The 25,751-nt window shown below is 45.9% G+C and overlaps 1 protein-coding gene across 1 annotated transcript in view; it reads left to right on the forward strand.

Moving 5' to 3' along the window:
• The window catches only part of LOC311126001 (serine/threonine-protein kinase ATR-like), a 22,564-nt gene extending 9,920 nt beyond the window's left edge, over window positions 1-12,644 (forward strand). Inside the window, exons 19-46 of the mRNA XM_084200025.1 lie at window positions 194-319; window positions 421-627; window positions 785-898; window positions 1,002-1,117; window positions 1,915-2,035; window positions 2,265-2,402; window positions 2,552-2,753; window positions 2,882-3,048; window positions 3,147-3,311; window positions 3,401-3,492; window positions 3,583-3,674; window positions 3,762-3,939; window positions 4,045-4,230; window positions 4,810-4,966; window positions 5,075-5,174; window positions 5,260-5,339; window positions 5,931-6,073; window positions 6,172-6,269; window positions 6,419-6,648; window positions 6,827-6,961; window positions 9,440-9,643; window positions 9,759-9,902; window positions 10,240-10,390; window positions 10,671-10,827; window positions 10,986-11,139; window positions 11,285-11,436; window positions 11,697-11,799; window positions 12,282-12,644. Coding sequence (XP_084056151.1) covers window positions 194-319; window positions 421-627; window positions 785-898; window positions 1,002-1,117; window positions 1,915-2,035; window positions 2,265-2,402; window positions 2,552-2,753; window positions 2,882-3,048; window positions 3,147-3,311; window positions 3,401-3,492; window positions 3,583-3,674; window positions 3,762-3,939; window positions 4,045-4,230; window positions 4,810-4,966; window positions 5,075-5,174; window positions 5,260-5,339; window positions 5,931-6,073; window positions 6,172-6,269; window positions 6,419-6,648; window positions 6,827-6,961; window positions 9,440-9,643; window positions 9,759-9,902; window positions 10,240-10,390; window positions 10,671-10,827; window positions 10,986-11,139; window positions 11,285-11,436; window positions 11,697-11,799; window positions 12,282-12,455 — 4,086 coding nt within the window. The 3' untranslated portion in view covers window positions 12,456-12,644. The remainder of the gene's footprint in view (window positions 1-193; window positions 320-420; window positions 628-784; window positions 899-1,001; window positions 1,118-1,914; window positions 2,036-2,264; window positions 2,403-2,551; window positions 2,754-2,881; window positions 3,049-3,146; window positions 3,312-3,400; window positions 3,493-3,582; window positions 3,675-3,761; window positions 3,940-4,044; window positions 4,231-4,809; window positions 4,967-5,074; window positions 5,175-5,259; window positions 5,340-5,930; window positions 6,074-6,171; window positions 6,270-6,418; window positions 6,649-6,826; window positions 6,962-9,439; window positions 9,644-9,758; window positions 9,903-10,239; window positions 10,391-10,670; window positions 10,828-10,985; window positions 11,140-11,284; window positions 11,437-11,696; window positions 11,800-12,281) is intronic.
• Window positions 12,645-25,751: the final 13,107 nt, after the last annotated feature.

Genomic DNA, 25,751 nt, shown 5'->3' on the forward strand with positions numbered 1-25,751 from the left:
ACACACACACACACACACACACACACACACACACACAGTCCTACGAAAGATAAGTACACACATATGGGTTATTACCCTGGCCGTAGGACTGAGACTTTCACCCCAAACACTGGTGTTTTACTCCACAGGGGAAAAGCACCAATACACTCACTTGTGATGATGATGAGGATGATGAAGGTTATCTTCTCCCTAGTTGACGTCTAGGACCTGTGACCTGGCTGCAGCCCTGCAGCTCTCCATGAGGGCTGTCCAACATGAGAACCTGGATGTCAGAGTACACGCTCTGACCAGCCTCAGGGACATGATGCACAGCAACCAGGTGTGTGTTTATTTCACAACATATTATTCATGGTGGTCACATTTCTGTGTGTGTTATGTTCTGATGTGTGTGTTATGTTCTGATGTGTGTGTGCTCTCTAGGAGTGGTTGCTGCGACAGGTGTGCGCGTCGGAGGCGGTAGAGCCAGTCATCTCCTCATTAGTATCAGTGTTACTGCGAGGTTGTCAGGACTCTTCCCCAACGGCCAGGCTGCTTTGTGGGGAGTGTCTGGGGGAGCTGGGGGCTGTGGACCCTGGACGACTGGACCTCTCTCAAACACACACACACGGCAGCAGCAACACCTTCGTGGTAAGGATCGGGTGTGGAAACGCTGTGAAATGAACCCAGACTATATTTAGGAACAGTAGTCATTATTCAAGGGTTCTCTTCCAGTTTGAACGGAAACAGCTTTTAATCCAATTAGTTGAATCTGAATAAATATTCTTCTATTTGTGTGTGTGTGTAGAGTGGGGTGGAGGAGAGTAACTTTGCCTATGAGCTACTGACGGAGCTGACCAGGACTTTCTTGGCGTATGCCGACGACGTCAGAGCACAGGACTCTGCAGCCTATGCCATGCAGGTACACACGATATAATTATTTATTGTTAACAACCAATTCACTCATTGGAGGCAAAAACATGGAGATCCTTCCTGACGTGTGTGTGTGTGTGTGTGTGTTCCAGGAGCTGCTGTCTATATTTGAATGTCGTGAGGGCCGTAGTGACTCCCCTGGTCGACGGCTGTGGAGGAGATTCCCTGAACAAGTCCAAGAGATACTGGAGCCTCACCTCAACAGCAGGTACACTCTCTCTCTCTCTACCATCACACACACACACTCTCTCTCTCTCTCTCTCTCTACCATCACACACACACTCTCTCTCTCTCTCTCTACCATCACACACACTCTCTCTCTCTACCATCACACACACACTCTCTCTCTCTCTCTACCATCACACACACACACTCTCTCTCTCTCTCTCTCTCTCTACCATCACACACACACACTCTCTCTCTCTCTCTCTCTCTACCATCACACACACACACTCTCTCTCTCTCTACCATCGCACACACACACTATCTCTCTCTCTACCATCACACACTCTCTCTCTCTCTACCATCACACACATACACTCTCTCTCTCTCTCTACCATCACACACTCTCTTTCTCTCTCTACCATCACACACACTCTCTCTCTCTCTCTCTCTCTCTCTCTCTCTCTCTCTCTCTCTCTCTCTCATCACACATTCTCTCTCTCTCTCTGTACCATCACACACTCTCTCTCTCTCAACCATCACTCTCTCTCTCTTTCTCTCTCTCTACCATCACTCTCTCTCTCTATCATCTCTCTCTCTACCATCACACACTCTCTCTCTCTACCATCACACTCTCTCTCTCTCTCTCTCTCTCTCTCACTCTCTCTCTCTACCATCACACACACTCTCTCTCTCTCTCTCTCTTTCTACCATCACACTCTCTCTCTCTCTATCATCACACTCTCTCTCTCGGTCTCTCTCTCTCGGTCTCTCTCTCTCTCTCTCTCTCTCTCTCTCTCTCTCTCTCTCTCTCTCAGCACATCATCTCTCCTGTGTGTGTAGGTATAAGAGCAGTCAAAAGGTGGTGAACTGGTCCAAGGTGAAGAAGCCTGTCTACCTCAGCAGCCGAGGAACCAAGTTCTCTGATTGGTCAGCTACCTGGGCCGGATACCTCATCAGCAAGGTAACCTCTGACCCTGAATGCTAACCCCTGAACTTTAACCACTGTCAGCTACCTTTGCTGGATACCTCAACAGCCAGGTCAGTCTTGAAAAAAAAAAACACTGGTCCCAACATTAAACCCTGTGGTACACCCTTTTAAATGTATATGTGGTAATTCCGTTTTTACTTTATAAACTAATTCAAATTGTTTGGCAGATAACTTTCTGACACGTTGTATGGGTGTGTTTCAGGTGAGACATGAGTTGGCCAGCAAGGTGTTCACCTGTTGCAGTTTCATTATCAAACACGACTACAAAGTCACCATCTACCTGCTGCCCCATATACTGCTCTACATGCTGATGGGCTGCACTGCTGTTGAACAACAAGAGGTAACACACACACACAGCTAACTACCTCCTCTTTCTTTATGAATAATATCATTACAAGAACTAAAAGCTTATTTAGATCAAATTAACTTCATTAACTCCAACTGAAAAGTAATTTATTGTGACATTAAATGATTGATCTGTGTCTCCAGGTAACAGAGGAAATGCTGGCTGTGCTCACAGAGGGTGGTGGGCGTGTCCAGGAGGCCGCATCTAGCCTATCACAGCTCAGTACTCAGAACCAGGAAGCAACGTCCAGCCTATCACAGCTGAGCACCCAGACGGTGTTCAGTATGCTAGCTCACCTCACCCAGTGGAGCCGACACACACTGTCGGCTAGAATCAAACACAGCGGTTAGTAACACACACACACACACACTTCATTGCTGAACCTCAGAATGCACTGTAAAATGACAGCTCTCCATAATCAGACGTTGCATTATGATTCTCTTTGGTGTGTGTGTGCGTATGTGTATGTACAGAAAGCGGTGACTACCAGCGAGTGGTAGCGTTTCTAAAAGGGATCCCTCAGGACGTGTTAGCCAAGGCCTCTCTACGGTCTAAAGCCTACACCAGAGCCCTGATGCACTTTGAAGCTTACATACTGGAGAACAAAGAGAACATACAGGATCATCTGAGCTTCCTACAGGTAACTCACACACACACACACACACACACCACATCTACCGGTGAGACACATACACACTTAAAATAAAATCCTAACACATATTGTGTGTGTGTATGCAGACACTGTACGCGGCCATGCACGAACCGGACGGTGTGAGGGGTGCGAACGCTCTCCGGCGGGAAGAGCCGTCCCTACGGGAACAGATTCTAGAACACGAGAGCATCGGGTTGCTAAGAGACGCTACGGCCTGCTACGACAGGGCCATACAGCTGGAGTCTGACCAGGTAACCCACACAAACATACGTGTTGATGAAGTGTGTATCAGTATATGTGGTTGTGTATACAGACTGCAGTAAACTCTCTCTCTCTCTAGATAGGGCACTACCATGGGGTGATGAGTTCTATGCTGGGGCTGGGGCAGCTTTCTACTGTCATCACACAGGTCAATGGAGTCCTGGCCAACAGGTGACAAAACACACACACTAGTCTATGCTAGTCTGCTAAATGAGTCCTTTCCATTGTAAATGAAGGTTATTTTAACCTGGTTATCCGTAGGCCCCAGTGGAAGTCTGATCTGAACACCTACAGGGTGGAAGCTGCCTGGAAGCTCAGCAAGTGGAACCTACTGGAGGACTACCTGGGCTCTGGTGAGAACACGCACACACACACACACACGTTGACGTTGTTGACATTGCTCTAACATTTGGCTGTTGTTTGGGTGTGTTTGTGTGTAGACCGTAAGTCCAGTACGTGGGGTGTGAGGCTGGGTCAGATGCTGCTAGCGGCTAAGCGGCGCGACGCGGAGACGTTCTACGACAAACTGAAGCTGGTCAGGACAGAGCAGGTGGTGCCTCTAGCTGCTGCTAGCTATGAGACTGGGACCTACCAGCGAGGATACGAATACATCGTCAGGTCACACACTAACCTCTTCACACACAGATACACCCACCTTTATACACACATACAGGCACACTGACGTTTGTAATGTGTGTGTGTCTTTGTGTGTGTGTTGTGTAGGCTCCACATGCTGAGTGAGTTGGAGCATGCCTTCACTGACCTCCAGAGACAGAGAGAAGGCCATGCCCCTAACACAGCCACGCTGCCCTCCCATTGGCCAGATCGGCTGGAGATGACCCAGAATTCTTTCCGCGCCAAAGAGCCAATCCTGGCCCTGCGTCGTGCCCTGCTGAGCATCGGCACAGGGTGAGTCCCACTAGACTGTTTTAACCCACTGTTAAGGAACATTTTATGTTTGTGCTTTTCTAATAACCAATTCGACTGGGTTCATGCAAGTGACTGATTGATCGTGCCTGGGAGGAATCCTCACGATCAGTATCTGCAATTTGGCAGTACGCCCAGAACATTGTTTTGAGAACGGAAAGGGATATCTCCGTTTCAATGTCTCAGCTTGGGGAGAAGAAGCCTCGTGAGGTATTGCTCGGTCACATGCATGAACCAGACGTTAATGATGAATTAATTATGAATAATGAATAAGCTAAATCATGCAAATATAACTTGTCTGTGTAAGCAGTATATAAGATAACTAACGGGACTGCCCCGGCGGAGCTCACTTCAGACCGGTACTTTATGCATCTAAGTTTGACTGTGACCTCTCCAGCTTGCTGTTAATAAACAGTGATTCATTTAAGATTGACTTCAGGTGTCCCTGGTGGTAATTTCAACGACAGCACCAAGCTAAAGCCTAGGCAATAACTCAGAGAGCTAATGCAAATATTCACATCACAGGCAAGATTACTCATTTTCTGTGTGTGTGTGTCTCAGTGTGTGTGAGGGGCTGGTTGGGGAGTGCTGGTTGCAGAGTGCCCGGGTGGCCAGGAAGGCAGGACATCACCAGACAGCCTTCAACGCTCTGCTGAACGGACAGAACACACACACCGCCGAACTACTGACAGAGAAGGCCAAGTGGCTATGGTCCAAGGTACACACACACATATATAAACACTCTAACATAAACACATATGCTCTCACTCACACACTCACACAGACACTCTCACACGCATCTCTCTCTCTCTCTGTGTCTCTGTAGGGAGATGTCCACCAGGCGTTGATAGTTCTCCAGAAGGGAGTGACTCAGTGTTTCCCAGACGACCAGCCTCTCTCTGACCAGAGGAGTCTACAGACCAAAGGTAAAGCCTACTGTTCTTAATAATGACATAACATAGTGACATGTTATTACAGACATGATCATAATGATATGGTGTGATGTTTCAGGTAAAGCCATGCTTCTGGTGGGACGCTTCATGGAGGAGACGGCCAACTTTGAGTCCAACGCCATCATGAAGGCCTACAAGGTACCCAGCAATATACTACCCAACGCTATACTACCCAACATTATACTACCCAACACGATACTACCCAACACGATACTACACAACGCTATACTACCCACATTATACTACCCAACACGATACTACCCAACGCGATACTACCCAGCACGATACTACCCAACATTATACTACCCAACACGATACTACCCAACATTATACTACCCAACACGATACTACCCAACATTATACTACCCAACACGATACTACCCAGCACGATACTACCCAACGCTATACTACCCAACGTGATACTACCAGCACGATACTACCCAGCACGATACTACCCAACGCTACACTACCCAGCAACGATACTACCCAGCACGATACTACCCAATGCTATACTACCCAACGTGATACTACCAGCACGATACTACCCAGCACGATACTACCCAACGCTACACTACCCAGCAACGATACTACCCAGCACGATACTACCCAATGCTATACTACCCAGCACGATACTACCCAGCACAATACTACCCAACACTACACTATTGTACCTAACACTGTCCAACGTACCCAGCACTAACATTGCATTCCTCTACCTCTCCCCTGTAGGATGTGACCACCCTGCTACCAGAGTGGGAGGACGGTAACTTCTACCTGGCTAAATACTATGACAAGGTGATGCCCATGGTGACAGACAACAAGCTGGAGAAACAGGGCAACCTCATACGATACATCGTCACCTACTTCGGAAAGTAAGACGAGCATCTCTCCTGTCCTGTCGTCATTTTGAAATGTCTACTGGTGGATGTTGTCGCCCCCCTTCTGAACTGTGTCCTGTGTTGTTGTCCAGAGCTCTGCAGTTTGGGAACCAGTACATATATCAGGCCATGCCTCGGATGCTGTCTCTCTGGCTTGACTTCGGGGCCAAAGTCTACGAGTTGGAGAAAGGTAAGAAGTGTGTTTGTCAGTGAGTGGGAGGAAGGTGAGCAGTGTTGGTGTTCTTCTTGCTCTGTGTATCTCTCCTAGAAGGGCCTTTAGACAAACTGATACGTGTTGAACTGAATAAGCCATGTCCATCTCTCCCCTCTCCTCCATAGCGGGTCGAGCGGATCGGCAGATGCGTGTGGAGCTGGGGAAGATCAACCAGGTGGTCAGCGACCACTGCGCCAGCCTGGCTCCGTACCAGTTCCTCACAGCCTTCTCCCAGCTCATCTCCAGGGTGTGCCACAGCAGCGAAGACGTCTTCAACGTCCTCATGGACATCGCTGCCAAGGTGCTGCTGGCCTACCCTCAGCAGGCCATGTGGTTGATGACTGCCGTGTCCAAGGTAGGGGAGGGGTGTGTTGGTGGTGGAAGTGGGTGTGTGTGTGGGGCGGGAAATGGGGTGGGTGGCTGTGTGTCGGAGCAGCAACTGTCCAACCTTGCATGGAGTTTATAGTGATACTTGAGAAAGCGATTTTCATGCATCAGGCTCAAAGACCTTGCTAAATGTGTGTGTGTTCCAGTCGTCCTACCCTACCCGGATGAACCGCTGTAAGGAGATCCTGAGGAAGGCTGTCAGTCTGAAGGAGAGTCTGGGGAAGTTCATAGGAGACGCCAACAGACTGACTGACAAACTACTGGAGCTCTGCAACAAGCCGGTACACACTGCTAACATATCAGTATGGGGTCCATTTCTCTCTCTCTCTCTGTATTCCACACTGCTAACATATCAGTATGGGGTCCATTTCTCTCTCTCTCTGTATTCCATACTGCTAACATATCAGTATGGGGTCCATTTCTCTCTCTCTCTGTATTCCACACTGCTAACATATCAGTATGGGGTCCATTTCTCTCTCTCTCTGTATTCCACACTGCTAACATATCAGTATGGGGTCCATTTCTCTCTCTCTCTCTGTATTCCACACTGCTAACATATCAGTATGGGGTCCATTTCTCTCTCTCTCTCTGTATTCCACACTGCTAACATATCAGTATGGGGTCCATTTCTCTCTCTCTCTCTCTCTGTATTCCACACTGCTAACATATCAGTATGGGGTCCATTTCTCTCTCTCTCTGTATTCCACACTGCTAACATATCAGTATGGGGTCCATTTCTCTCTCTCTCTGTATTCCACACTGCTAACATATCAGTATGGGGTCCATGTCTCTCTCTCTCTGTATTCCACACTGCTAACATATCAGTATGGGGTCCATTTCTCTCTCTCTCTGTATTCCACACTGCTAACATATCAGTATGGGGTCCATTTCTCTCTCTCTCTGTATTCCACACTGCTAACATATCAGTATGGGGTCCATTTCTCTCTCTCTCTGTATTCCACACTGCTAACATATCAGTATGGGGTCCATTTCTCTCTCTCTCTGTATTCCACACTGCTAACATATCAGTATGGGGTCCATTTCTCTCTCTCTCTGTATTCCACACTGCTAACATATCAGTATGGGGTCCATTTCTCTCTCTCTCTGTATTCCACACTGCTAACATATCAGTATGGGGTCCATTTCTCTCTCTCTCTGTATTCCACACTGCTAACATATCAGTATGGGGTCCATTTCTCTCTCTCTCTGTATTCCACACTGCTAACATATCAGTATGGGGTCCATTTCTCTCTCTCTCTCTGTATTCCACACTGCTAACATATCAGTATGGGGTCCATTTCTCTCTCTCTCTGTATTCCACACTGCTAACATATCAGTATGGGGTCCATTTCTCTCTCTCTCTGTATTCCACACTGCTAACATATCAGTATGGGGTCCATTTCTCTCTCTCTCTGTATTCCACACTGCTAACATATCAGTATGGGGTCCATCTCTCTCTCTCTGTATTCCAGGTGGATGGTAACAGCAGTGGTCTCAGTATGGGGTCCATCTCTCTCTCTCTGTATTCCAGGTGGATGGTAACAGCAGTGGTCTCAGTATGGGGTCCATTTCTCTCTCTCTCTCTGTATTCCAGGTGGATGGTAACAGCAGTGGTCTCAGTATGGGGTCCATTTCTCTCTCTCTCTCTGTATTCCAGGTGGATGGTAACAGCAGTACTCTCAGTATGGGGTCCATTTCTCTCTCTCTCTCTGTATTCCAGGTGGATGGTAACAGCAGTGGTCTCAGTATGGGGTCCATTTCTCTCTCTCTCTGTATTCCAAGTGGATGGTAACAGCAGTGGTCTCAGTATGGGGTCCATTTCTCTCTCTCTCTCTGTATTCCAGGTGGATGGTAACAGCAGTGGTCTCAGTATGGGGTCCATTTCTCTCTCTCTCTGTATTCCACACTGCTAACATATCAGTATGGGGTCCATTTCTCTCTCTCTCTGTATTCCACACTGCTAACATATCAGTATGGGGTCCATTTCTCTCTCTCTCTGTATTCCACACTGCTAACATATCAGTATGGGGTCCATTTCTCTCTCTCTCTGTATTCCACACTGCTAACATATCAGTATGGGGTCCATTTCTCTCTCTCTGTATTCCACACTGCTAACATATCAGTATGGGGTCCATTTCTCTCTCTCTCTGTATTCCACACTGCTAACATATCAGTATGGGGTCCATCTCTCTCTCTCTGTATTCCAGGTGGATGGTAACAGCAGTGGTCTCAGTATGGGGTCCATTTCTCTCTCTCTCTGTATTCCAGGTGGATGTTAACAGCAGTGGTCTCAGTATGGGGTCCATTTCTCTCTCTCTCTCTGTATTCCAGGTGGATGGTAACAGCAGTACTCTCAGTATGGGGTCCATTTCTCTCTCTCTCTGTATTCCAATTGGATGGTAACAGCAGTGGTCTCAGTATGGGGTCCATTTCTCTCTCTCTCTGTATTCCAGGTGGATGGTAACAGCAGTGGTCTCAGTATGGGGTCCATTTCTCTCTCTCTCTGTATTCCAGGTGGATGGTAACAGCAGTGGTCTCAGTATGGGGTCCATTTCTCTCTCTCTCTGTATTCCAGGTGGATGGTAACAGCAGTGGTCTCAGTATGGGGTCCATTTTTCTCTCTCTCTGTATTCCAGGTGGATGGTAACAGCAGTACTCTCAGTATGGGGTCCATTTTTCTCTCTCTCTGTATTCCAGGTGGATGGTAACAGCAGTACTCTCAGTATGGGGGTCCATTTTTCTCTCTCTCTGTATTCCAGGTGGATGGTAACAGCAGTACTCTCAGTATGGGGGTCCATTTCAAGCAGTTGAAGCGTCTGGTGGAGGAGCCGTCGTTCAGCCAGATCCTGATCCCCCTGCAGTCTGTCCTCATCCCCACACTACCCTCTACTGGCCCTGCTAACACACTGCACCACGACGCATTCCCCGGACACTGGGCCTACCTCGACGGCTTTGACGATACTGTGAGTGTGTGTGTGTGTCGGGGGGGTTGAGTAGTTTGTCTTTCTGTATGTGTGTGTGTATGTGTCGTGTCACATGGTGTGTGTGTGTGTGTCTCACGATGATGTGTGTGTGTAGGTGGAGATCCTGGCCTCCCTCCAGAAGCCTAAGAAGATCGGCCTGAAGGGAAGCGATGGGAGGAGCTACACTATGATGTGTAAACCTAAAGATGACCTCCGGAAAGACTGTCGCCTCATGGAGTTCAACTGCCTCATCAACAAGGTGTGTGTTTTAACCTGTCCGTTATCCAACAACATAAGACTACCGGAGCCGTAGCCCACTGAGCTAAAACCAAGGCATTACTTCTGGGAGCTAACAGAAAACTTCAGACTATTGTGTGTGTGTGTGTGTGTGTGTGTGTGTGTGTGTGTGTGTGTGTGTGTGTGTGTGTGTGTGTGTGTGTGTGTGTGTGTGTGTGTGTGTGTGTGTGTGTGTGTGTGTGTGTGTGTGTGTGTGTGTGTGTGTGTGTGTGTGTGTGTGTGTGTGTGTGTGTGTGTGTGTGTGTGTGTGTGTGTGTGTGTGTGTGTGTGTGTGTGTGTGTGTGTGTGTGTGTGTATAGTGTCTGCGTAAGGATGCAGAGTCCAGGAGGAGGGAGCTCCATATCCGTACATATGCTGTGATCCCTCTGAATGAGGAGTGTGGCATCATCGAGTGGGTCAACAACACTGGAGGTCTCCGACACATACTGACCAAACTCTACAAGGAGAGAGGTACACACACACACCCCATACTGATCAAACTCTACAAGGAGAGAGGTACACACACACACACACACCCCATACTGACCAAACTCTACAAGGAGAGAGGTACACACACACACACACACACACACACACACCCCATACTGATCAAACTCTACAAGGAGAGAGGTACACACACACACACACACACCCCATACTGACCAAACTCTACAAGGAGAGAGGTACACACACATACCACATACACACGCCACATACTCAATAAAACTCACTTGTGTGTGTGTGTTTGTAGGTATCCTGATATCAGGTAAAGATTTGAGGAAGTTAATCCTTCCTAAGACTGCATCGTTTGTGGAGAAGCTGAAAGTCCATAAGGACGTCCTGTGTGCCAGACACCCCCCTGTCTTCTATGAATGGTTCCTCCGAACCTTCCCTGACCCCACCACATGGTACAACCCGCTACAGACAAATATCAGTACACACACACACTTTTACAACACACACATACACTATAAATTACTGGTGATTAACCGTGTGTGTGTGTGTGTGTGTGGTCGGTCGGTGTGTGTGTGTGTGTGTGTGTGTGTGTGTGTGTGTGTGTGTGTAGGTACAGCAGCAGGTCAGCGTACTGTCGCTCCACAGCGGTGATGTCCATGGTGGGCTACATCCTGGGTCTTGGAGACCGCCATGGAGAGAACATCCTGTTTGACTCATTCACCGGGGAGTGTGTTCATGTCGACTTCAACTGCCTCTTCAACAAGGTGTGTGTGTGTGTCTTGCTTGGACTTGCTCTGCACTTCAACAAGTTCTGAGGCCAAATTCAATACATGCCTGACAATCCTTCTCTCCCTCTTTCTCTCTCCTCCCTCTCTTTCTCTTCCTCCCTCTCCCCCCTCACTCTCTCAGGGTGAGACGTTTGATGTTCCGGAGGTGGTTCCGTTCAGACTGACACAGAACATGGTCCATGCTATGGGCCCCATGGGGACAGAGGGGCTGTTCAGAACCGCCTGTGAAGTCACTCTACGCCTGATGAGGGACCAGAGAGAACCACTCATGAGGTACACACACACACATATAAACACACACACATATATAAACACACACACACACATATATAAACACACACACATAAACACAGGGATTGAACTGAAGCTATCCCTCTCGCCAGAGGCTACTCAGATCAAGACAATATAACGTGCCAAACTAGCCCACCAGGTGAGTGGGACTTCAAAGGACCAATGGTGTGGTGTACAGTGGTGTGTGTGTGTGTGTGTGTGTGTGTGTGTGTGTATAGTCAGTGTGTGTGTTTGTGTTTCAGTGTACTGAAGACGTTCCTCCATGACCCTCTGGTAGAGTGGAGTAAACCCAAAGGATCGTCCAAGACACAGGCCAGTGAGACTGGAGAGATAGTCAACGAGAAGGTAGACACAGACTCTCTCTCTATCTCTCTCTCTCTCTCTGTCTCTCTCTCCCTCTCTCTCTCTCTGTCTCTCTCTCTCTGTCTCTCTCTCTGTCTCTCTCTCTCTATATATATATGTATATATCTCTCTCTAGATCTCTCTCTATATATATATATATATCTCTCTCTCTGTCTCTCTCTCTCTCTCTCTCTCTGTCTCTCTCTCTCTCTCTCTCTCTCTCTCTCTCTCTCTCTCTGTCTCTCTCTCTCTCTCTCTCTCTCTATATATATATATATATATATATATATATATATATATATATATATATCTCTATATGTCTCTGTCTGTCTGTCTCTCTCTCTCTCTCTGTCTCTCTCTCTCTCTCTCTATATATATATATATATATATATCTCACTATAGAGAAATATTCATATAACAAACACTCTCTCTCTAAATAAATGTAAAAGGATGAACTAACACATCCTCCCCTCTCTCCCTCCCAGGCCAAGACCCATGTGTGTGAGATTGATCAGCGTCTGCAGGGTGTGATAAAGAGTCGTAACAAGGTGTTGGGTCTGCCTCTGTCTATAGAGGGACACGTCCACTACCTGATACAGGAGGCTACTGACGACAAACTACTGTGTCAGATGTACCTGGGCTGGGGACCTTACCTCTAATACACACACACACTACTGCTTCTCAGAGAAACTGAATTATTTGCAAAGTACAATACTTTTCTTGTTCTGTTCTGTTATCCATGAAATCGTTTTCCTTTTTCATGTTTTTGTAAATCTGGAGTAATTGTTATGTTTTTCATGGGGCAGTTGCATATTTTCCCATAATAATAAAATAAATCCTATTTTCTGAAATGCTGGTGTGTGTGTGGTCTAATCTCATCACCCTGTTCAGATTACTGAGGGGCCAGTCTGTCTGATGATATTTGAAACACAAACAGAAACATACATGAAGCATTCACTCACACATGACAGAGGGAGTTTGAAATTTGGCGGGATACCTAATCTTCTTTACGTCATAGCACGACAAATGTCCTTTGCAGCAGCCCGTTAGCGTTATCCAAAACATCCCCTAAAGCCGCGAATAGAGGAACGAGCTACTGGAGATGTAAACAGATTCCGCTGTCATTCATTCGGACAACGGGAGCTGATATGGTGGATATTCTTAGCTCCTCTATTTGTGGAAAATGTTATGAGCGCGTGTTATGAGAGGATACATCACCGCTAGTCATACTCTGTCTTTCTAGAATGGTCGTTGTTTACGGTATCAGCTTTTCACATGCCAGTAATCCGGTTAGAAGAGATGTATTTGTATAGCTATCCACGGCTGCTAGACAGCTAGCCTAGCTCGTTGCACAGAAGGAGAGCGAGCGACCGCCGACCTTGACCAGATGGAAATCACGAGGCTCGCTGTGGACGCGGGCGCGTTTATCAACCGAGCTGTTCAGGTGAGGGAGATATTGAATTTAACTTCATTGATCTCGAAGGGTCGATTTATGTCAATCTGATTCAGTTACATAGTAGCGGAGATGACGGTTGTGTATTTGCCTAACATATACTGTATATATAGATAGTTGTCACAAGATTTTAAAAATAGTACTCAAGTGAACAAAGCCGCTGGTCGGCAGTCGGAGATTCAGCACTGTTCATAAGAACAACGACACGTTCAGCACCACATGACAGTGGACAGCGACGGTCTCCGGCGCAGCCATTCCTCAAAGGAAGTAGACTTCCATGTGATCCTTTCAAAACTGCATCTACAACACACACACACTCTCACACATAGATGACATGTTCTATCTCTCCAGTATACAGAGGAAGCTCTGGGGCAGGCTGAGAAGACAGAGTTGGACAGCCGGTTGGAGAGTCTCCTGGACAGAGCAGATTCCACTAAGACCTGGACTGACAAAATCATCTCACAGACTGAGACATTACTGCAGCCTAACCCTGGTTAGTTTCCTGTGTGGAAGCTAAGGAATTGTAACCTCTAGCCCCTGACCTCTGACCTCTAACCTTTAGGAGCTCGTTTAGAGGACCTCTTCTATAAGGGTCTGGATTGGAGCACCCCGGAGAGGCCAACCCCCCACGAGCTGCTGAGTGAAAACATGATGGACGCTGCTCTGGAGCTGGGGCGACACACACCCTACGGTACACACACACACACTCTATGGTACACACTCTATGGTACACACACACACACACACTATGGTTAGAGACTGGACATGTGTATATATGTGTGTGTGTAGGTAGTACTCTGATTAAGTGTGGGGAGTTGGAGAGGCAGATTGGGGTGGCGAACAAGAAGCTGATCCAGAGTACAGACATCAACTTCCTGTCTCCTCTACGGAGGTTCACCGACCAGGAATACACAGTCATACAGGTACACACACACCACATCACAACATACACACACTACTATAACACAAATACACTCGGACAACTGGGGATTAAGCGTGAGTGTGTGTGCGTGTGTGTAGAATGAGCGCAGGCAGCTGGTGAATAAGCGGTTAGATCTGGACATTGCGAAGGCCAGACTGAGAAAGGCACAGGAAGCAGAAAGCGAGGCCCAGGTGAGAACACACATACTGCCTACCACATACTGCTGACCTCATACTGCTGACCTCACTGCTGACCTCACACTGCTGACCTCATACAGCTGACCTCATACTGCTGACCTCATACAGCTGACCTCACACTGCTGACCTCATACAGCTGACCTCACACAGCTGACCTCATAAAGCTGACCTCATACTGCTGACCTCATACTGCTGACCTCATACAGCTGACCTCACACTGCTGACCTCATACAGCTGACCTCATGAATTGATCCTTCGCTAACCAGCTGAGCTAGCAAACAATGTAACAAAAGTATAATTTCGGACTTGCAAAATACTCCAACAGGCTCTGCATTTCAGGAATCACAGTAGCAAGTACCCCTGGTGCACTGTTCAATTATTTTGCCATAAAAATATATATATATTAAGAAAATATGTTTTTGCCATAGCCCTCACTGGCTTTCATGCAATTTAAATGTGAGCTTGTCCTAGGTATCAGACTGGACGACAGTTACTATCCATTGGACCTCTGCGATTTGTTGCCCAAAATTCTACCCAGACTTAATGAAGGGTCAATGGTGGCTTGAAAGATGTATGCATAGTTGGGTCAGGAGAGGAGGTTTGCCCTAGGTTTCCAAGAGTGTCAACAATGCATAGCATCAAAAGTCAAGTTTCACCTCTCCCTCCTCTCTCTCTCTCTATCTATCTCTCTCGTCCTCTCCCTCTCTCATTCTCTCTCATTCTCTCTCTCTGGGTCTCTCTGTCTCTCTTTCTTTCTCTCTCTCTCATTCTCTCTCTCTCCCTCTCTGGGTCTCTCTGTCTCTCTTTCTTTATCTCTCTCTCATTCTCTCTCTCTCCCGCTCTGTGTCTCTGTCTCTGTCTCTGTCTCTCTCTCTCGCTCTCTTTCTCTCTCTCTCAGGGTCTAAATGCTAACCCATTAGGAGAGGAGTATGTAGCTCATGTCTCCTACATGTTCAGCTTCCTACGAGTCCGATGGCTGAAGGTCTGTCCTCACATACACACGCACACTCCCACACACTTGTTTTAACATCAGGTAGCAGTACACATTAAGACTGAACGATATGATGAAAATGGACCAGCAGTTTTCTAATTGGTTGGTCCTGTTCCTGTCTGTTTTCTCATTGGTTGATCTTATGTATTTCTATCAAATGCTGTCAGATGTGGGCCCAGGAAGTCTCTCAGGCAGAGATGGAGCTGAGGATCTCTCAGAGTGTGTTTGACCGACAGTCAGAAATCACCAGACTACTGCTGGAGGGAATCAACACTACACACGTATGTACCAACACACACACGCACGCACACACACACAGATACACACACACACACACAGAGAGACTGGTATTAACACAGACACATGCTCACTCTCTCGTTCTCCCCTGTCTGCTGCAGGCTGCCCATCTGAGAAGTCTGTATGACTTTGTAGAAGACCAGGCCAGTTACTACGCTCAGTGTTACCAGCTCACACAGGACCTACACACCCAACTGGCCAGGTGTGTATCTGTGTCTCTGGTGTGTGTGTGTGTGTGTGTGTGTGTGTGTGTGTGTGTGTGTGTGTGTGTGTGTTAACCGCTTTTTGTTTTCTCTCTTTGTAGCGCTCCCCCTCTGGTCTGCTACAATAACAACTGGCACTTAGAAACTAACCAACCCTCCACAGGTAACCTGCCCTTAGCAACCATTCAGCCCCTAGCAACCTGTGACTCTTCAACAACCAACCAGGCAACTAGCCAACCCCTAGCAACCAACCAGGCAAACAGCCAACCCTTAGCAACCATCCAGCCCTTAGCAACATGTGAGTCTTCGACAACCAACCAGGCAACAAGCCAACCCCTATCAACCAACCAGGCAAACAGCCAACCCTTAGCAACCAACCAGGCAGCCAACGAGTCCTCAAAAAACAATGAGTCCTCGACAACCAATAAGTCCTTGACAAACAACCAGACAAGCAGCCAACGCTTAGCAACTGCTGGGTCCTCTACAACCAACCAGGTAACCTAGGTAACTAGTTTAGTTTAGTTTATTATACTTTTTTTTTTATTAGACTAAGACTTATTTCCATTTTGGTCTGCTAGGCCTCGACAATCATCCAGGCAAACAGCCAACCCCTACAAACCAACCAGGCAACCAATGAGTCCCCAACAACCAATGTGTCCTCATCAACCAACCAGGCAACAAACCAACCCTTAGCAACTAACCAGCCCTTGACAACCAACCAAGCAACAAGTCAATCCCTAGCAACCAACCAGGCACTCAGCCAATCCTTAGCAACCACTGAGTCCTCAACAACCAACGAGTCCCTGACAACCAACCAAGCAACCAGCCAACCCTTGACAACCAACCAGGCAACCAGCCAACAGTTAGCAACCAATGAGTCCTCCACCACCAATCAGGTAACTAACCAACCCTTACAAACCAACCAGGCAACCAATGACTTCCCAATAACCAACGAGTCCTTAACAACCAACCAGGCAACCAGCCAACCCTTAGCGACTCACCAGCCCTCGACAACTAACCAGGCAACCAGCCAATCCTTAGCAACTAACCAGGCCCCCAGCCAACCCTTTACAACCAACTGGGAATCCATCAAACCCTTAGCAACCAATGAGTCATCAACAACCAACGAGATCTCAACAACCAACCAGGCAACTAGCCAACCCTTAGCCACCAACAAGGCAACCAACCAGACAACCAATGTGTTCTCAACAACTAATGAGTCCTTGACCACCAACCAGGTAACTAACCAGCCCTCGACAACTAATCAGGTAACCAACCAATCTCTAGCAACCTTCCGGACAAACAGCCAGTCCTTAGCAACCAATGTGTCGTCAACAAACAACGAGAACTCGACAAACAACCAGGCAACCAGCCAACCCTTGACAACCAACCAGGAACCCATCGAACCCTTAGCAACCAATGAGTCATCAACAATCAACGAGTCCCTGACAACCAACCAAGCAACCAGCCAACCCTTGACAACCAACCAGGCAACCAGCCAACAGTTAGCAACCAATGAGTCCTCCACCACCAATCAGGTAACTAACCAACCCTTACAAACCAACCAGGCAACCAATGACTTCCCAATAACCAACGAGTCCTTAACAACCAACCAGGCAACCAGCCAACCCTTAGCGACTCACCAGCCCTCGACAACTAACCAGGCAACCAGCCAATCCTTAGCAACTAACCAGGCCCCCAGCCAACCCTTTACAACCAACTGGGAATCCATCAAACCCTTAGCAACCAATGAGTCATCAACAACCAATGAGATCTCAACAACCAACCAGGCAACTAGCCAACCCTTAGCCACCAACAAGGCAACCAACCAGACAACCAATGTGTTCTCAACAACTAATGAGTCCTTGACCACCAACCAGGTAACTAACCAGCCCTCGACAACTAATCAGGTAACCAACCAATCTCTAGCAACCTTCCGGACAAACAGCCAGTCCTTAGCAACCAATGTGTCGTCAACAAACAACGAGAACTTGACAAACAACCAGGCAACCAGCCAACCCTTGACAACCAACCAGGAACCCATCGAACCCTTAGCAACCAATGAGTCATCAACAATCAACGAGTCCTCGACAACCAACGAGAACTCGACAAACAACCAACTCTTGACAGCAAACCAGCCCTTAGAAACCAGCCAGACAACTGGTCAGCCTGCACGTGGTCCAGTAGCTGACAGAACTGTCTGACTGTGGAACTGTTTGTATGAAAAGCGTATGTTTATATTGAGTCTTTGAGTTGTGAACAGCTCTCCTCCAGCTCCTCTCTGCCAAAACGTCAGCTACCATGGCTAGGTCCTAAATGAAGGCTCTGACCAAAAGTAGTGCACTAGGGAAAATAGGGTGTCACTTCAGATTGGTCCAATGTCTCAGTCATAGTGGTGAAGGGCTTCACAGCTAATTTATGTCCTTTCATAAACTGTATGTATCTATTGGATCATCCATGTACTCTTTAAGGGAGTTACGTACCCAGGCCTAAATGTATGTATATAGTGGTCATCTATGTCGAGGTTATATAGATGTATATGTATGTAGCAGTGGAAGCTGCTGAGGGGAGGACGGCTCATAATAATTAATGGAATGGTAATAACCACATGGAAACCACATGTTTGATACCATTCTATTGACTCCATTCCAGCCATTACTATGAGCCGTCCTCCCCTCAGCAGCCTCCACTGGTATGTAGGCTACTGTGTGTGGTGGTATAGATCTATATGGTCGTTCCAGACTGTCTATTTTGAGACTTATAAATGGAGGGACACTGCCAGCTGTGTTTACATCATGTATTGTGTCGTCTGAAAACAGTATGTGTGATCAAAAGAGGTGACATTTTGTTGCATATTGTAATAAATGTGTCGTGTGTGTGTGACTCTTCACCTCTATAGGCTGAGGTCATTTTCCATACGGCAACATGTGGTCAGCGGGGTGGGGGGGCGGGGGGGCATGAAATTGAAAAGGGTCTTTGGTTATTCCATAGTATAAAACATACACAAACACTTACAGCCATGTATATAGTCCCACCAGGCTAAACCGTGTAAGTGTTTCCGTCTACAGATGTTTTCAATTGACCCTGCATGAGAGGGCAGCTCTACACTCAAACACACATACACACACGAAAGCTCCGCCTCGATCTGCTGGTGCTTGGATCTACATGGTTACTCTGGGTTACTGGGACACAGAACACACACACACACACACACAAACACAAAGTTTTACTTAGTACGCTGTTTGGGGATATACAGTGGCTTGTAAAATTATTCACCCCCCCTTGGAATTTTTCCTATTTTGTTGCCTTACTACCTGGAATTTAAATGGTTTTTTGGGGGGTTTGTATCATTTGATTCACACAACATGCCTACCACTTTGAAGATGCAAATTATTTTTTATTGTGAAACAAACAAGAAATTAGACAAAAAAACAGAAAACTTGAGCGTGTATAACTATTCACCCCCCAAAGTCAATAATTTGTAGAGCCAGCTTTTGCAGCAATTACTGCTGCAAGTCTCTTGGGGTAGGTCTCTATAAGCTTGGCACATCTAGCCACTGGGATTTTTGCCCATTCTTCAAGGCAAAACTGCTCCAGCTCCTTCAAGTTGGATGGGTTCTGCTGGTGTACAGCAATTGTTGTGGAGAATTGTCCTTATTCTTAATAAAAACCGAAGTATTTCAAGAGTTTTTGTAGAATTAAGATAAACTTTATTACAATTAGATAATAATAATAAGCCATTTAGCAGACGCTTTTATCCAAAGCGACTTACAGTCATGCGTGCATACATTTTTTTTTTGTGTATGGGTGGTCCCGGGGATCGAACCCACTACCTTGGCGTTACAAGCGCCGTGCTCTACCAGCTGAGCTACAGAGGACAAGATAAGGCCGAGGTGGTCTGCAGAGCATCTGAATTCCCAACACTTGGCCCTCAGTTTATATACAGTTCTATTCCTGAACATTTAACATACTTTTTTGCTTAATCCCGGTTTAGTTCTTCCACCACTGTCTCCAAATCTCCATCTTTTGACCGCTCCGCCCACTCTCTTAATTTATGATAGTGGCGAAATCTGACTTCTCCTCCCCCTATGTATTCAGATTTGGAAACAATAGTGTCAGGACCAAGCTTTCTCATGCAAAAAATAGCAGAGCCATCTCTTATCAGTCAGGAGAAGCCTTGAGATTAGGAAGTGCACACTTCTGCAGCCTGTCCCAGTTCACCAGTTTCAGAGATAGGCCCCCTCTGCACACAAAGTCTCCAGCCACAAATACATTTGCACATAAAACATCCCATCTAACCCATAACCCATTCTCAACCATATACATTTAAGACATTCCTCATGCATGGCTTCATGTATAGCAGTATAATCAGTTCTCAGACATGTACAGTTCTCATGCATAGTGTATATTTCCCACACATAGTAAGAATGAGCAGGCCCATTCCCAGGAGCCATGTCCTGACTCTGGCTCAGGCTCCCTCCTTGTGTACCACACTGTACCACACTCTGTATCACTCTGTATCACACTCTGTATTCACTTAGTCGTACTGCTTGTCTTTGCGGTTAACTATGTTTTAACTTTATAGTCTAAAAGGAGCCTACTGAAAAAATGGCTTCTTTCCTGTCTATCCCCATGTCTGGTTGGTCGCCTTTTCATATCATACCGGAACCCCCTCTTTATCCAAACAGCCACCCTCCCTGGACCTTGAGCCACTATGGTTTCTTCTTGTGACTATGTATATGTGGCTATGTGTATCGGGTCATAGCACACAAACAAGTGATAATGTTTGTTCCATTGCTACTCCTATCTCCACACAGCTGCACCCTTGGAAGATAGTAAAAGACAGGATGAACTGAAAAACTGCGGTCATTCGGAGGCTTTTTGTCCTGACCGTGTGACCAGGTTACTCAGAAGCAACGAGAAACAATACAGGTCTATCTGTTCCTGAAGTTTATCTCCATCCCATGTCCTTGACTACACACCCAGACCAGCTGCAGGGAGCTAGAGGGAACCATCCTTTCTCAGAAGCACAACATTTGCACTAAAGAAATGTCTCTACTATTGTTAAATTGGTTGTTAATCCATAAGCATATAGGGCATATACAGTTGAAGTCGGAAGTTTACATACACTTAGGTTGGAGTCATTAAAACTAGTTTTTCAACCACTCTACAAATGTCTTGTTAACAAACTATAGTTTTGGCAAGTCGGTTAGGACATCTACTTTGTGCATGACACAAGTAATTTTTCCAACAATTGTTTACAGACAGATTATTTCACTTATAATTCATTGTATCACAATTCCAGTGGGTCAAAAGTTTACATACACTAAGTTGACTGTGCCTTTAAACAGCTTGGAATATTCCAGAAAATGATTTCATGGCTTTAGAAGCTTCTGATAGGCTAATTGACATACTTTGAGTCAATTGGAGGTGTACCTGTGGATGTATTTCAAGGCCTACCTTCAAACTCAGTGCCTCTTTGCTTGACATCATGGGAAAATCAAAAGAAATCAGCCAAGACATCAGAAAAAAATTGTAGACCTCCACAAGTCTGGTTCATCCTTCGGAGCAATTTCCAAACGCCTGAAGGTACCACGTTCATCTGTACAAACAATAGTATGCAAGTATAAACACCATGGGACCACGCAGCCGTCATACCGCTCAGGAAGGAGACACGTTCTGTCTCCTACAGATGAATGTACTTTGGTGCGAAAAGTGCAAATCAATCCCAGAACAACAGCAAAGGACCTTGTGAAGATGCTGGAGGAAACAGGTACAAAAGTATCTATATCCACATTAAAACGAGTCCTATATTGACATAACCTGAAAGGCTGCTCAGCAAGGAAGAAGCCACTGCTCCAAAACCGCCATAAAAAAGCCAGACTACGGTTTGCAACTGCACATGTAGACAAAGATCGTACTTTTTGGAGAAATGTCCTCTGGTCAGATGAAACAAAAATAGAACTGTTTGGCCATAATTACCATCGTTATATTTTATAATAATTGCAAGCCAAAGAACACCATCCCAACCGTGAAGCACGGGGGTGGAAGCATTATGCTGTGGGGGTTCTTTGCTGCAGGAGGGACTGGTGCACTTCACAAAATAGATGGCATCATGAGGATGGAAAATTATGTGGATATATTGAAGCAACATCTCAAGACATCAGTCAGGAAGTTAAAGCTTGGTCGCAAATGGGTCTTCCAAATGGACAATGACCCCAAGCATACTTCCAAAGTTGTGGCAAAATGGCTTAAGGACAACAAAGTCAAGGTATTGGAGTGGCCATCACAAAGCCCTGACCTCAATCCTATAGAAAATGTGTGGGCAGAACTGAAAAAGCGTGTGCGAAAAGGAGGCCTACAAACCTGACTCAGTTACACCAGCTCTGTCAGGAGGAATGAGCCAAAATTCACCCAACTTATTGTGGGAAGCTTGTGGAAGGCTACCCAAAACGTTTGACCCAAGTTAAACAATTTAAAGGCAATGCTACCAAATACTAATTGAGTGTATGTAAACTTCTGACCCACTGGGAATGTGATGAAAGAAATGAAAGCTGAAATAAATCATTCTCTCTACTATTATTCTGACATTTCACATTCTTAAAATAAAGTGGTGATCCTAACTGACCTAAGACAGGGAATTTTTACTAGGATTAAATGTCAGGAATTGTGAAAAACTGAGTTTAAATGTATTTGGCTAAGGTGTATGTAAACTTCCGACTTCAACTGTATGCATTTCATTCTACAACATGCATAATTCATATAATTGGTTTGTTAGGTTGTCTAAGTAGTTAACTAAACATTTCCAATACAATCTTTAAGTCATACCACAGATTCTCAATCCAATTGGTCTGGGCTTTGACTAGGCCATGTCAAGACATTTAAATGTTTCCCCTTAAACCACTCGAGTGTTGCTTTAGCAGTATGCTCAGGGTCATTGTCCTGCTGGAAGGTGAACCTCCGTCCCAGTCTCAAATCTCTGGAAGACTGAAACAGGTTTCCCTCAAGAATTTCCCTGTATTTAGCGCCATCCATCATTCCTTCAATTCTGACTAGTTTCCCAGTCCCTGCCGATGAAAATCATCCCCACAGCATGATGCTGCCCCCACCATGCTTCACTGTGGGGTTGGTGTTCTCGGGGTGATGAGGGGTGTTGGGTTTGCGCCAGACATAGCGTTTTCCTTGATGGCCAAAACGCTCAATTTTAGTCTCATCTGACCAGAGTACCTTCTTCCATATGTTTGGGGAGTCTCCCACATGCCTTTTGGCGAACACCAAACATTTGCTTATTTTTTTCTTTAAGGAATGGCTTTTTTCTGGCCAATCTTAAAGCCCAGCTCTGTGGAGTGTACGGCTTAAAGTGGTCCTATGGACAGATACTCCAATCTCCGCTGTGGAGCTTTGCAGCTCCTTCAGGGTTATCTTTGGTGTCTTTGTTGCCTCTCTGATTAATGCCCTCCTTGCCTGGTCCGTGAGTTTTGGTGGGCGGCCCTCTCTTGGCAGGTTTGTTGTGGTGCCATATTCTTTCCATTTTTTAATAATGGATTTAATGGTGCTCCGTGGGATGTTCAAAATGTCTGATATTTTTTTTATAACCCAACCCTGATCTGTACTTCTCCACAACTTTGTCCCTGACCTGTTTAGAGAGCTCCTTGGTCTTCATGGTGCCGCTTGCTTGGTGGTACCCCTTGCTTAGTGGTGTTGCAGACTCCGGGGCCTTTCAGAACAGGTGTCTATATACTGAGATCATGAGACACTTATATTGCACACAGGTGGACTTTATTTAACTAATTATGTGACTTCTGAAGGTAATTGGTTGCACCAGATCTTATTTAGGGGCATCATAGCAAAGGGGGTGAATACATATGCACGCACCACTTTTCCGTTATTAATTTTATTAGAATTTTTTGAAACACTTGTTGTTGTTTTTTTACTTCACCAATTTGGACTATTTTGTGTATGTCCATTACATGAAATCCAAATAAAAAACCATTTAAATTACAGGTTGTAATGCAACAAAATAGAAAAAACGCCAAGGGGGATGAATACTTTTGCAAGGCACTGTAACATTTTATAGTATGCAAACTTTCTCAAACTTCAAAATAGAATGTTGTACAGTTAGTCAATTGTAAATACTTTTAGTAAGCTGTATGTAGGAGAGAATTCTGGTTTAGTATAGAAGATCAATTATTAAACAACAGTTGCAGACTTCTCACGGTCTTATACAACATGAGCTGACCTGTGGCGAGGTGAACCTTATCTGGAAGTCCTTGGTCATAGTTTCCATATCTCCATTGAGTGACCTGTCTTTTGTACATGTACTGCTGAGGAAGAGAGACAATGCACACATTCGTATTGGACCGTGCAGCACTAAGGAAGAGCAACAACATGACGTCACCAAAACATTCCCATCTAAAATAGTCAGTGAAGCATTTCTATGTCTGATGGAGCACACTGTTGTTGTCTAACCCTATAGCAGCAGGTAGTTGAGAACAGCTGACATCATGGGCTCCTTCACCAAACAACAGTTGCAGACTTCTCACAGTATTATACATTAAAGTCATTCAGCAGACGCTCTCATCCAGAGTGACTTACAGTAGTGAGTGAATAAATGTCATACTTTTTTTTGTACTGGTCCTCCGTGGGACTCGAACCCACAACCCTGGCGTTGCAAGCGCCATACTCTACCAGCTGAGCCACATTTATTGATTTCTACAAAATCAATAAAACTGACCAGCCCAAAAATTTAACTTATCTGATCAAATATTGTTTTAACCTTGACTTTTTAATAACATGTCTCTTGTACACTGCTTAACTGAGAAGTGTGTATATAAGGAAGGGGTCTGAGCCTCATAAAGTGCATCATATCTGAACAGGTGTCGTTACAGAATGAGGGGTGCTGTAGCTCTGCTGGTGTTGCTGTTCTGTCTGTCTGGGGCATGGACTCAGGAGGAGAGTGGAGGGGTCAGAGAGAGTGACATCACTCAACAGGGTCACAGTGCAGGGAGAGAGAGCAGGGTGAGTGAGGTTCCAATAGAGAGACGAGGGACGGAAGCTACAGAGACGACCAATGAACAGACCACCACCCCTGACATCTGGACTGAGATGAAGGAGCTGAGAGACATGGTGCACAACCTGGGAACCATCGTAGTGGAGCAGAGAGAGAAGCTGAGGAACATGGAGGCCAGAGTGACAGCCAATGAGGCTGAGGCGAAGGAGCAGAGAAACACGGTGATGGATCTTAGGGTGGATCTGATCGTCACTAAGACTGGACTAGAGAACAAGAATGCAGGTAACATATCTATGTGTTGAATCAATATTGCACAAAACATATTGTATTGTAATTTGCACTGTACTATGTATTAGACCTAGATATTGTGTGTATGTACTGATATGTAGGCTATGTGTGACGTTTTAAATGTATTTCAGTCCTTGACTAATAATGTTCTGTACTATGTATTATGTCATGTTTCATGTGGACCCCAGGAAGAGTAGCTGATGCTTTTGCAGCGTCTAACGGGGATCCTAATAAATACCCAAAAAATGGATATCTTTGGATAACTTGTGTCACGTGTGTCCTTAGCCCTGGAGGCCAGACTGAGTGCCAGAGAGAGTGAGCTGACCACCACTAGGAATGAAGTTCAGGAACTGAAGAGAGAGAACACAGGTAATGAAAGAAAGGGTTGTTGTTCTGTTTTTTATATGCTGAAATAAATATGTAAAAATACAATTATTTGAATATCCTTCTACCCCTGGAGGCCAGACTGAGTGCCAGTGAGAGCCAGGTGGAGGAGCTGACAACAGAGAGATTTGTTTTAAAACTACTATGGAGCTGAAAAGAGGTTTCAAGTAAAACAAATGTGCTCCTCACTAACAGTCATGCAGGATCCAG

Source organism: Coregonus lavaretus, assembly GCF_964263955.1.
Source record: "Coregonus lavaretus genome assembly, contig: HAP1_SCAFFOLD_6002, whole genome shotgun sequence".
In the NCBI taxonomy this organism is placed as follows: Eukaryota; Metazoa; Chordata; class Actinopteri; order Salmoniformes; family Salmonidae; genus Coregonus; species Coregonus lavaretus.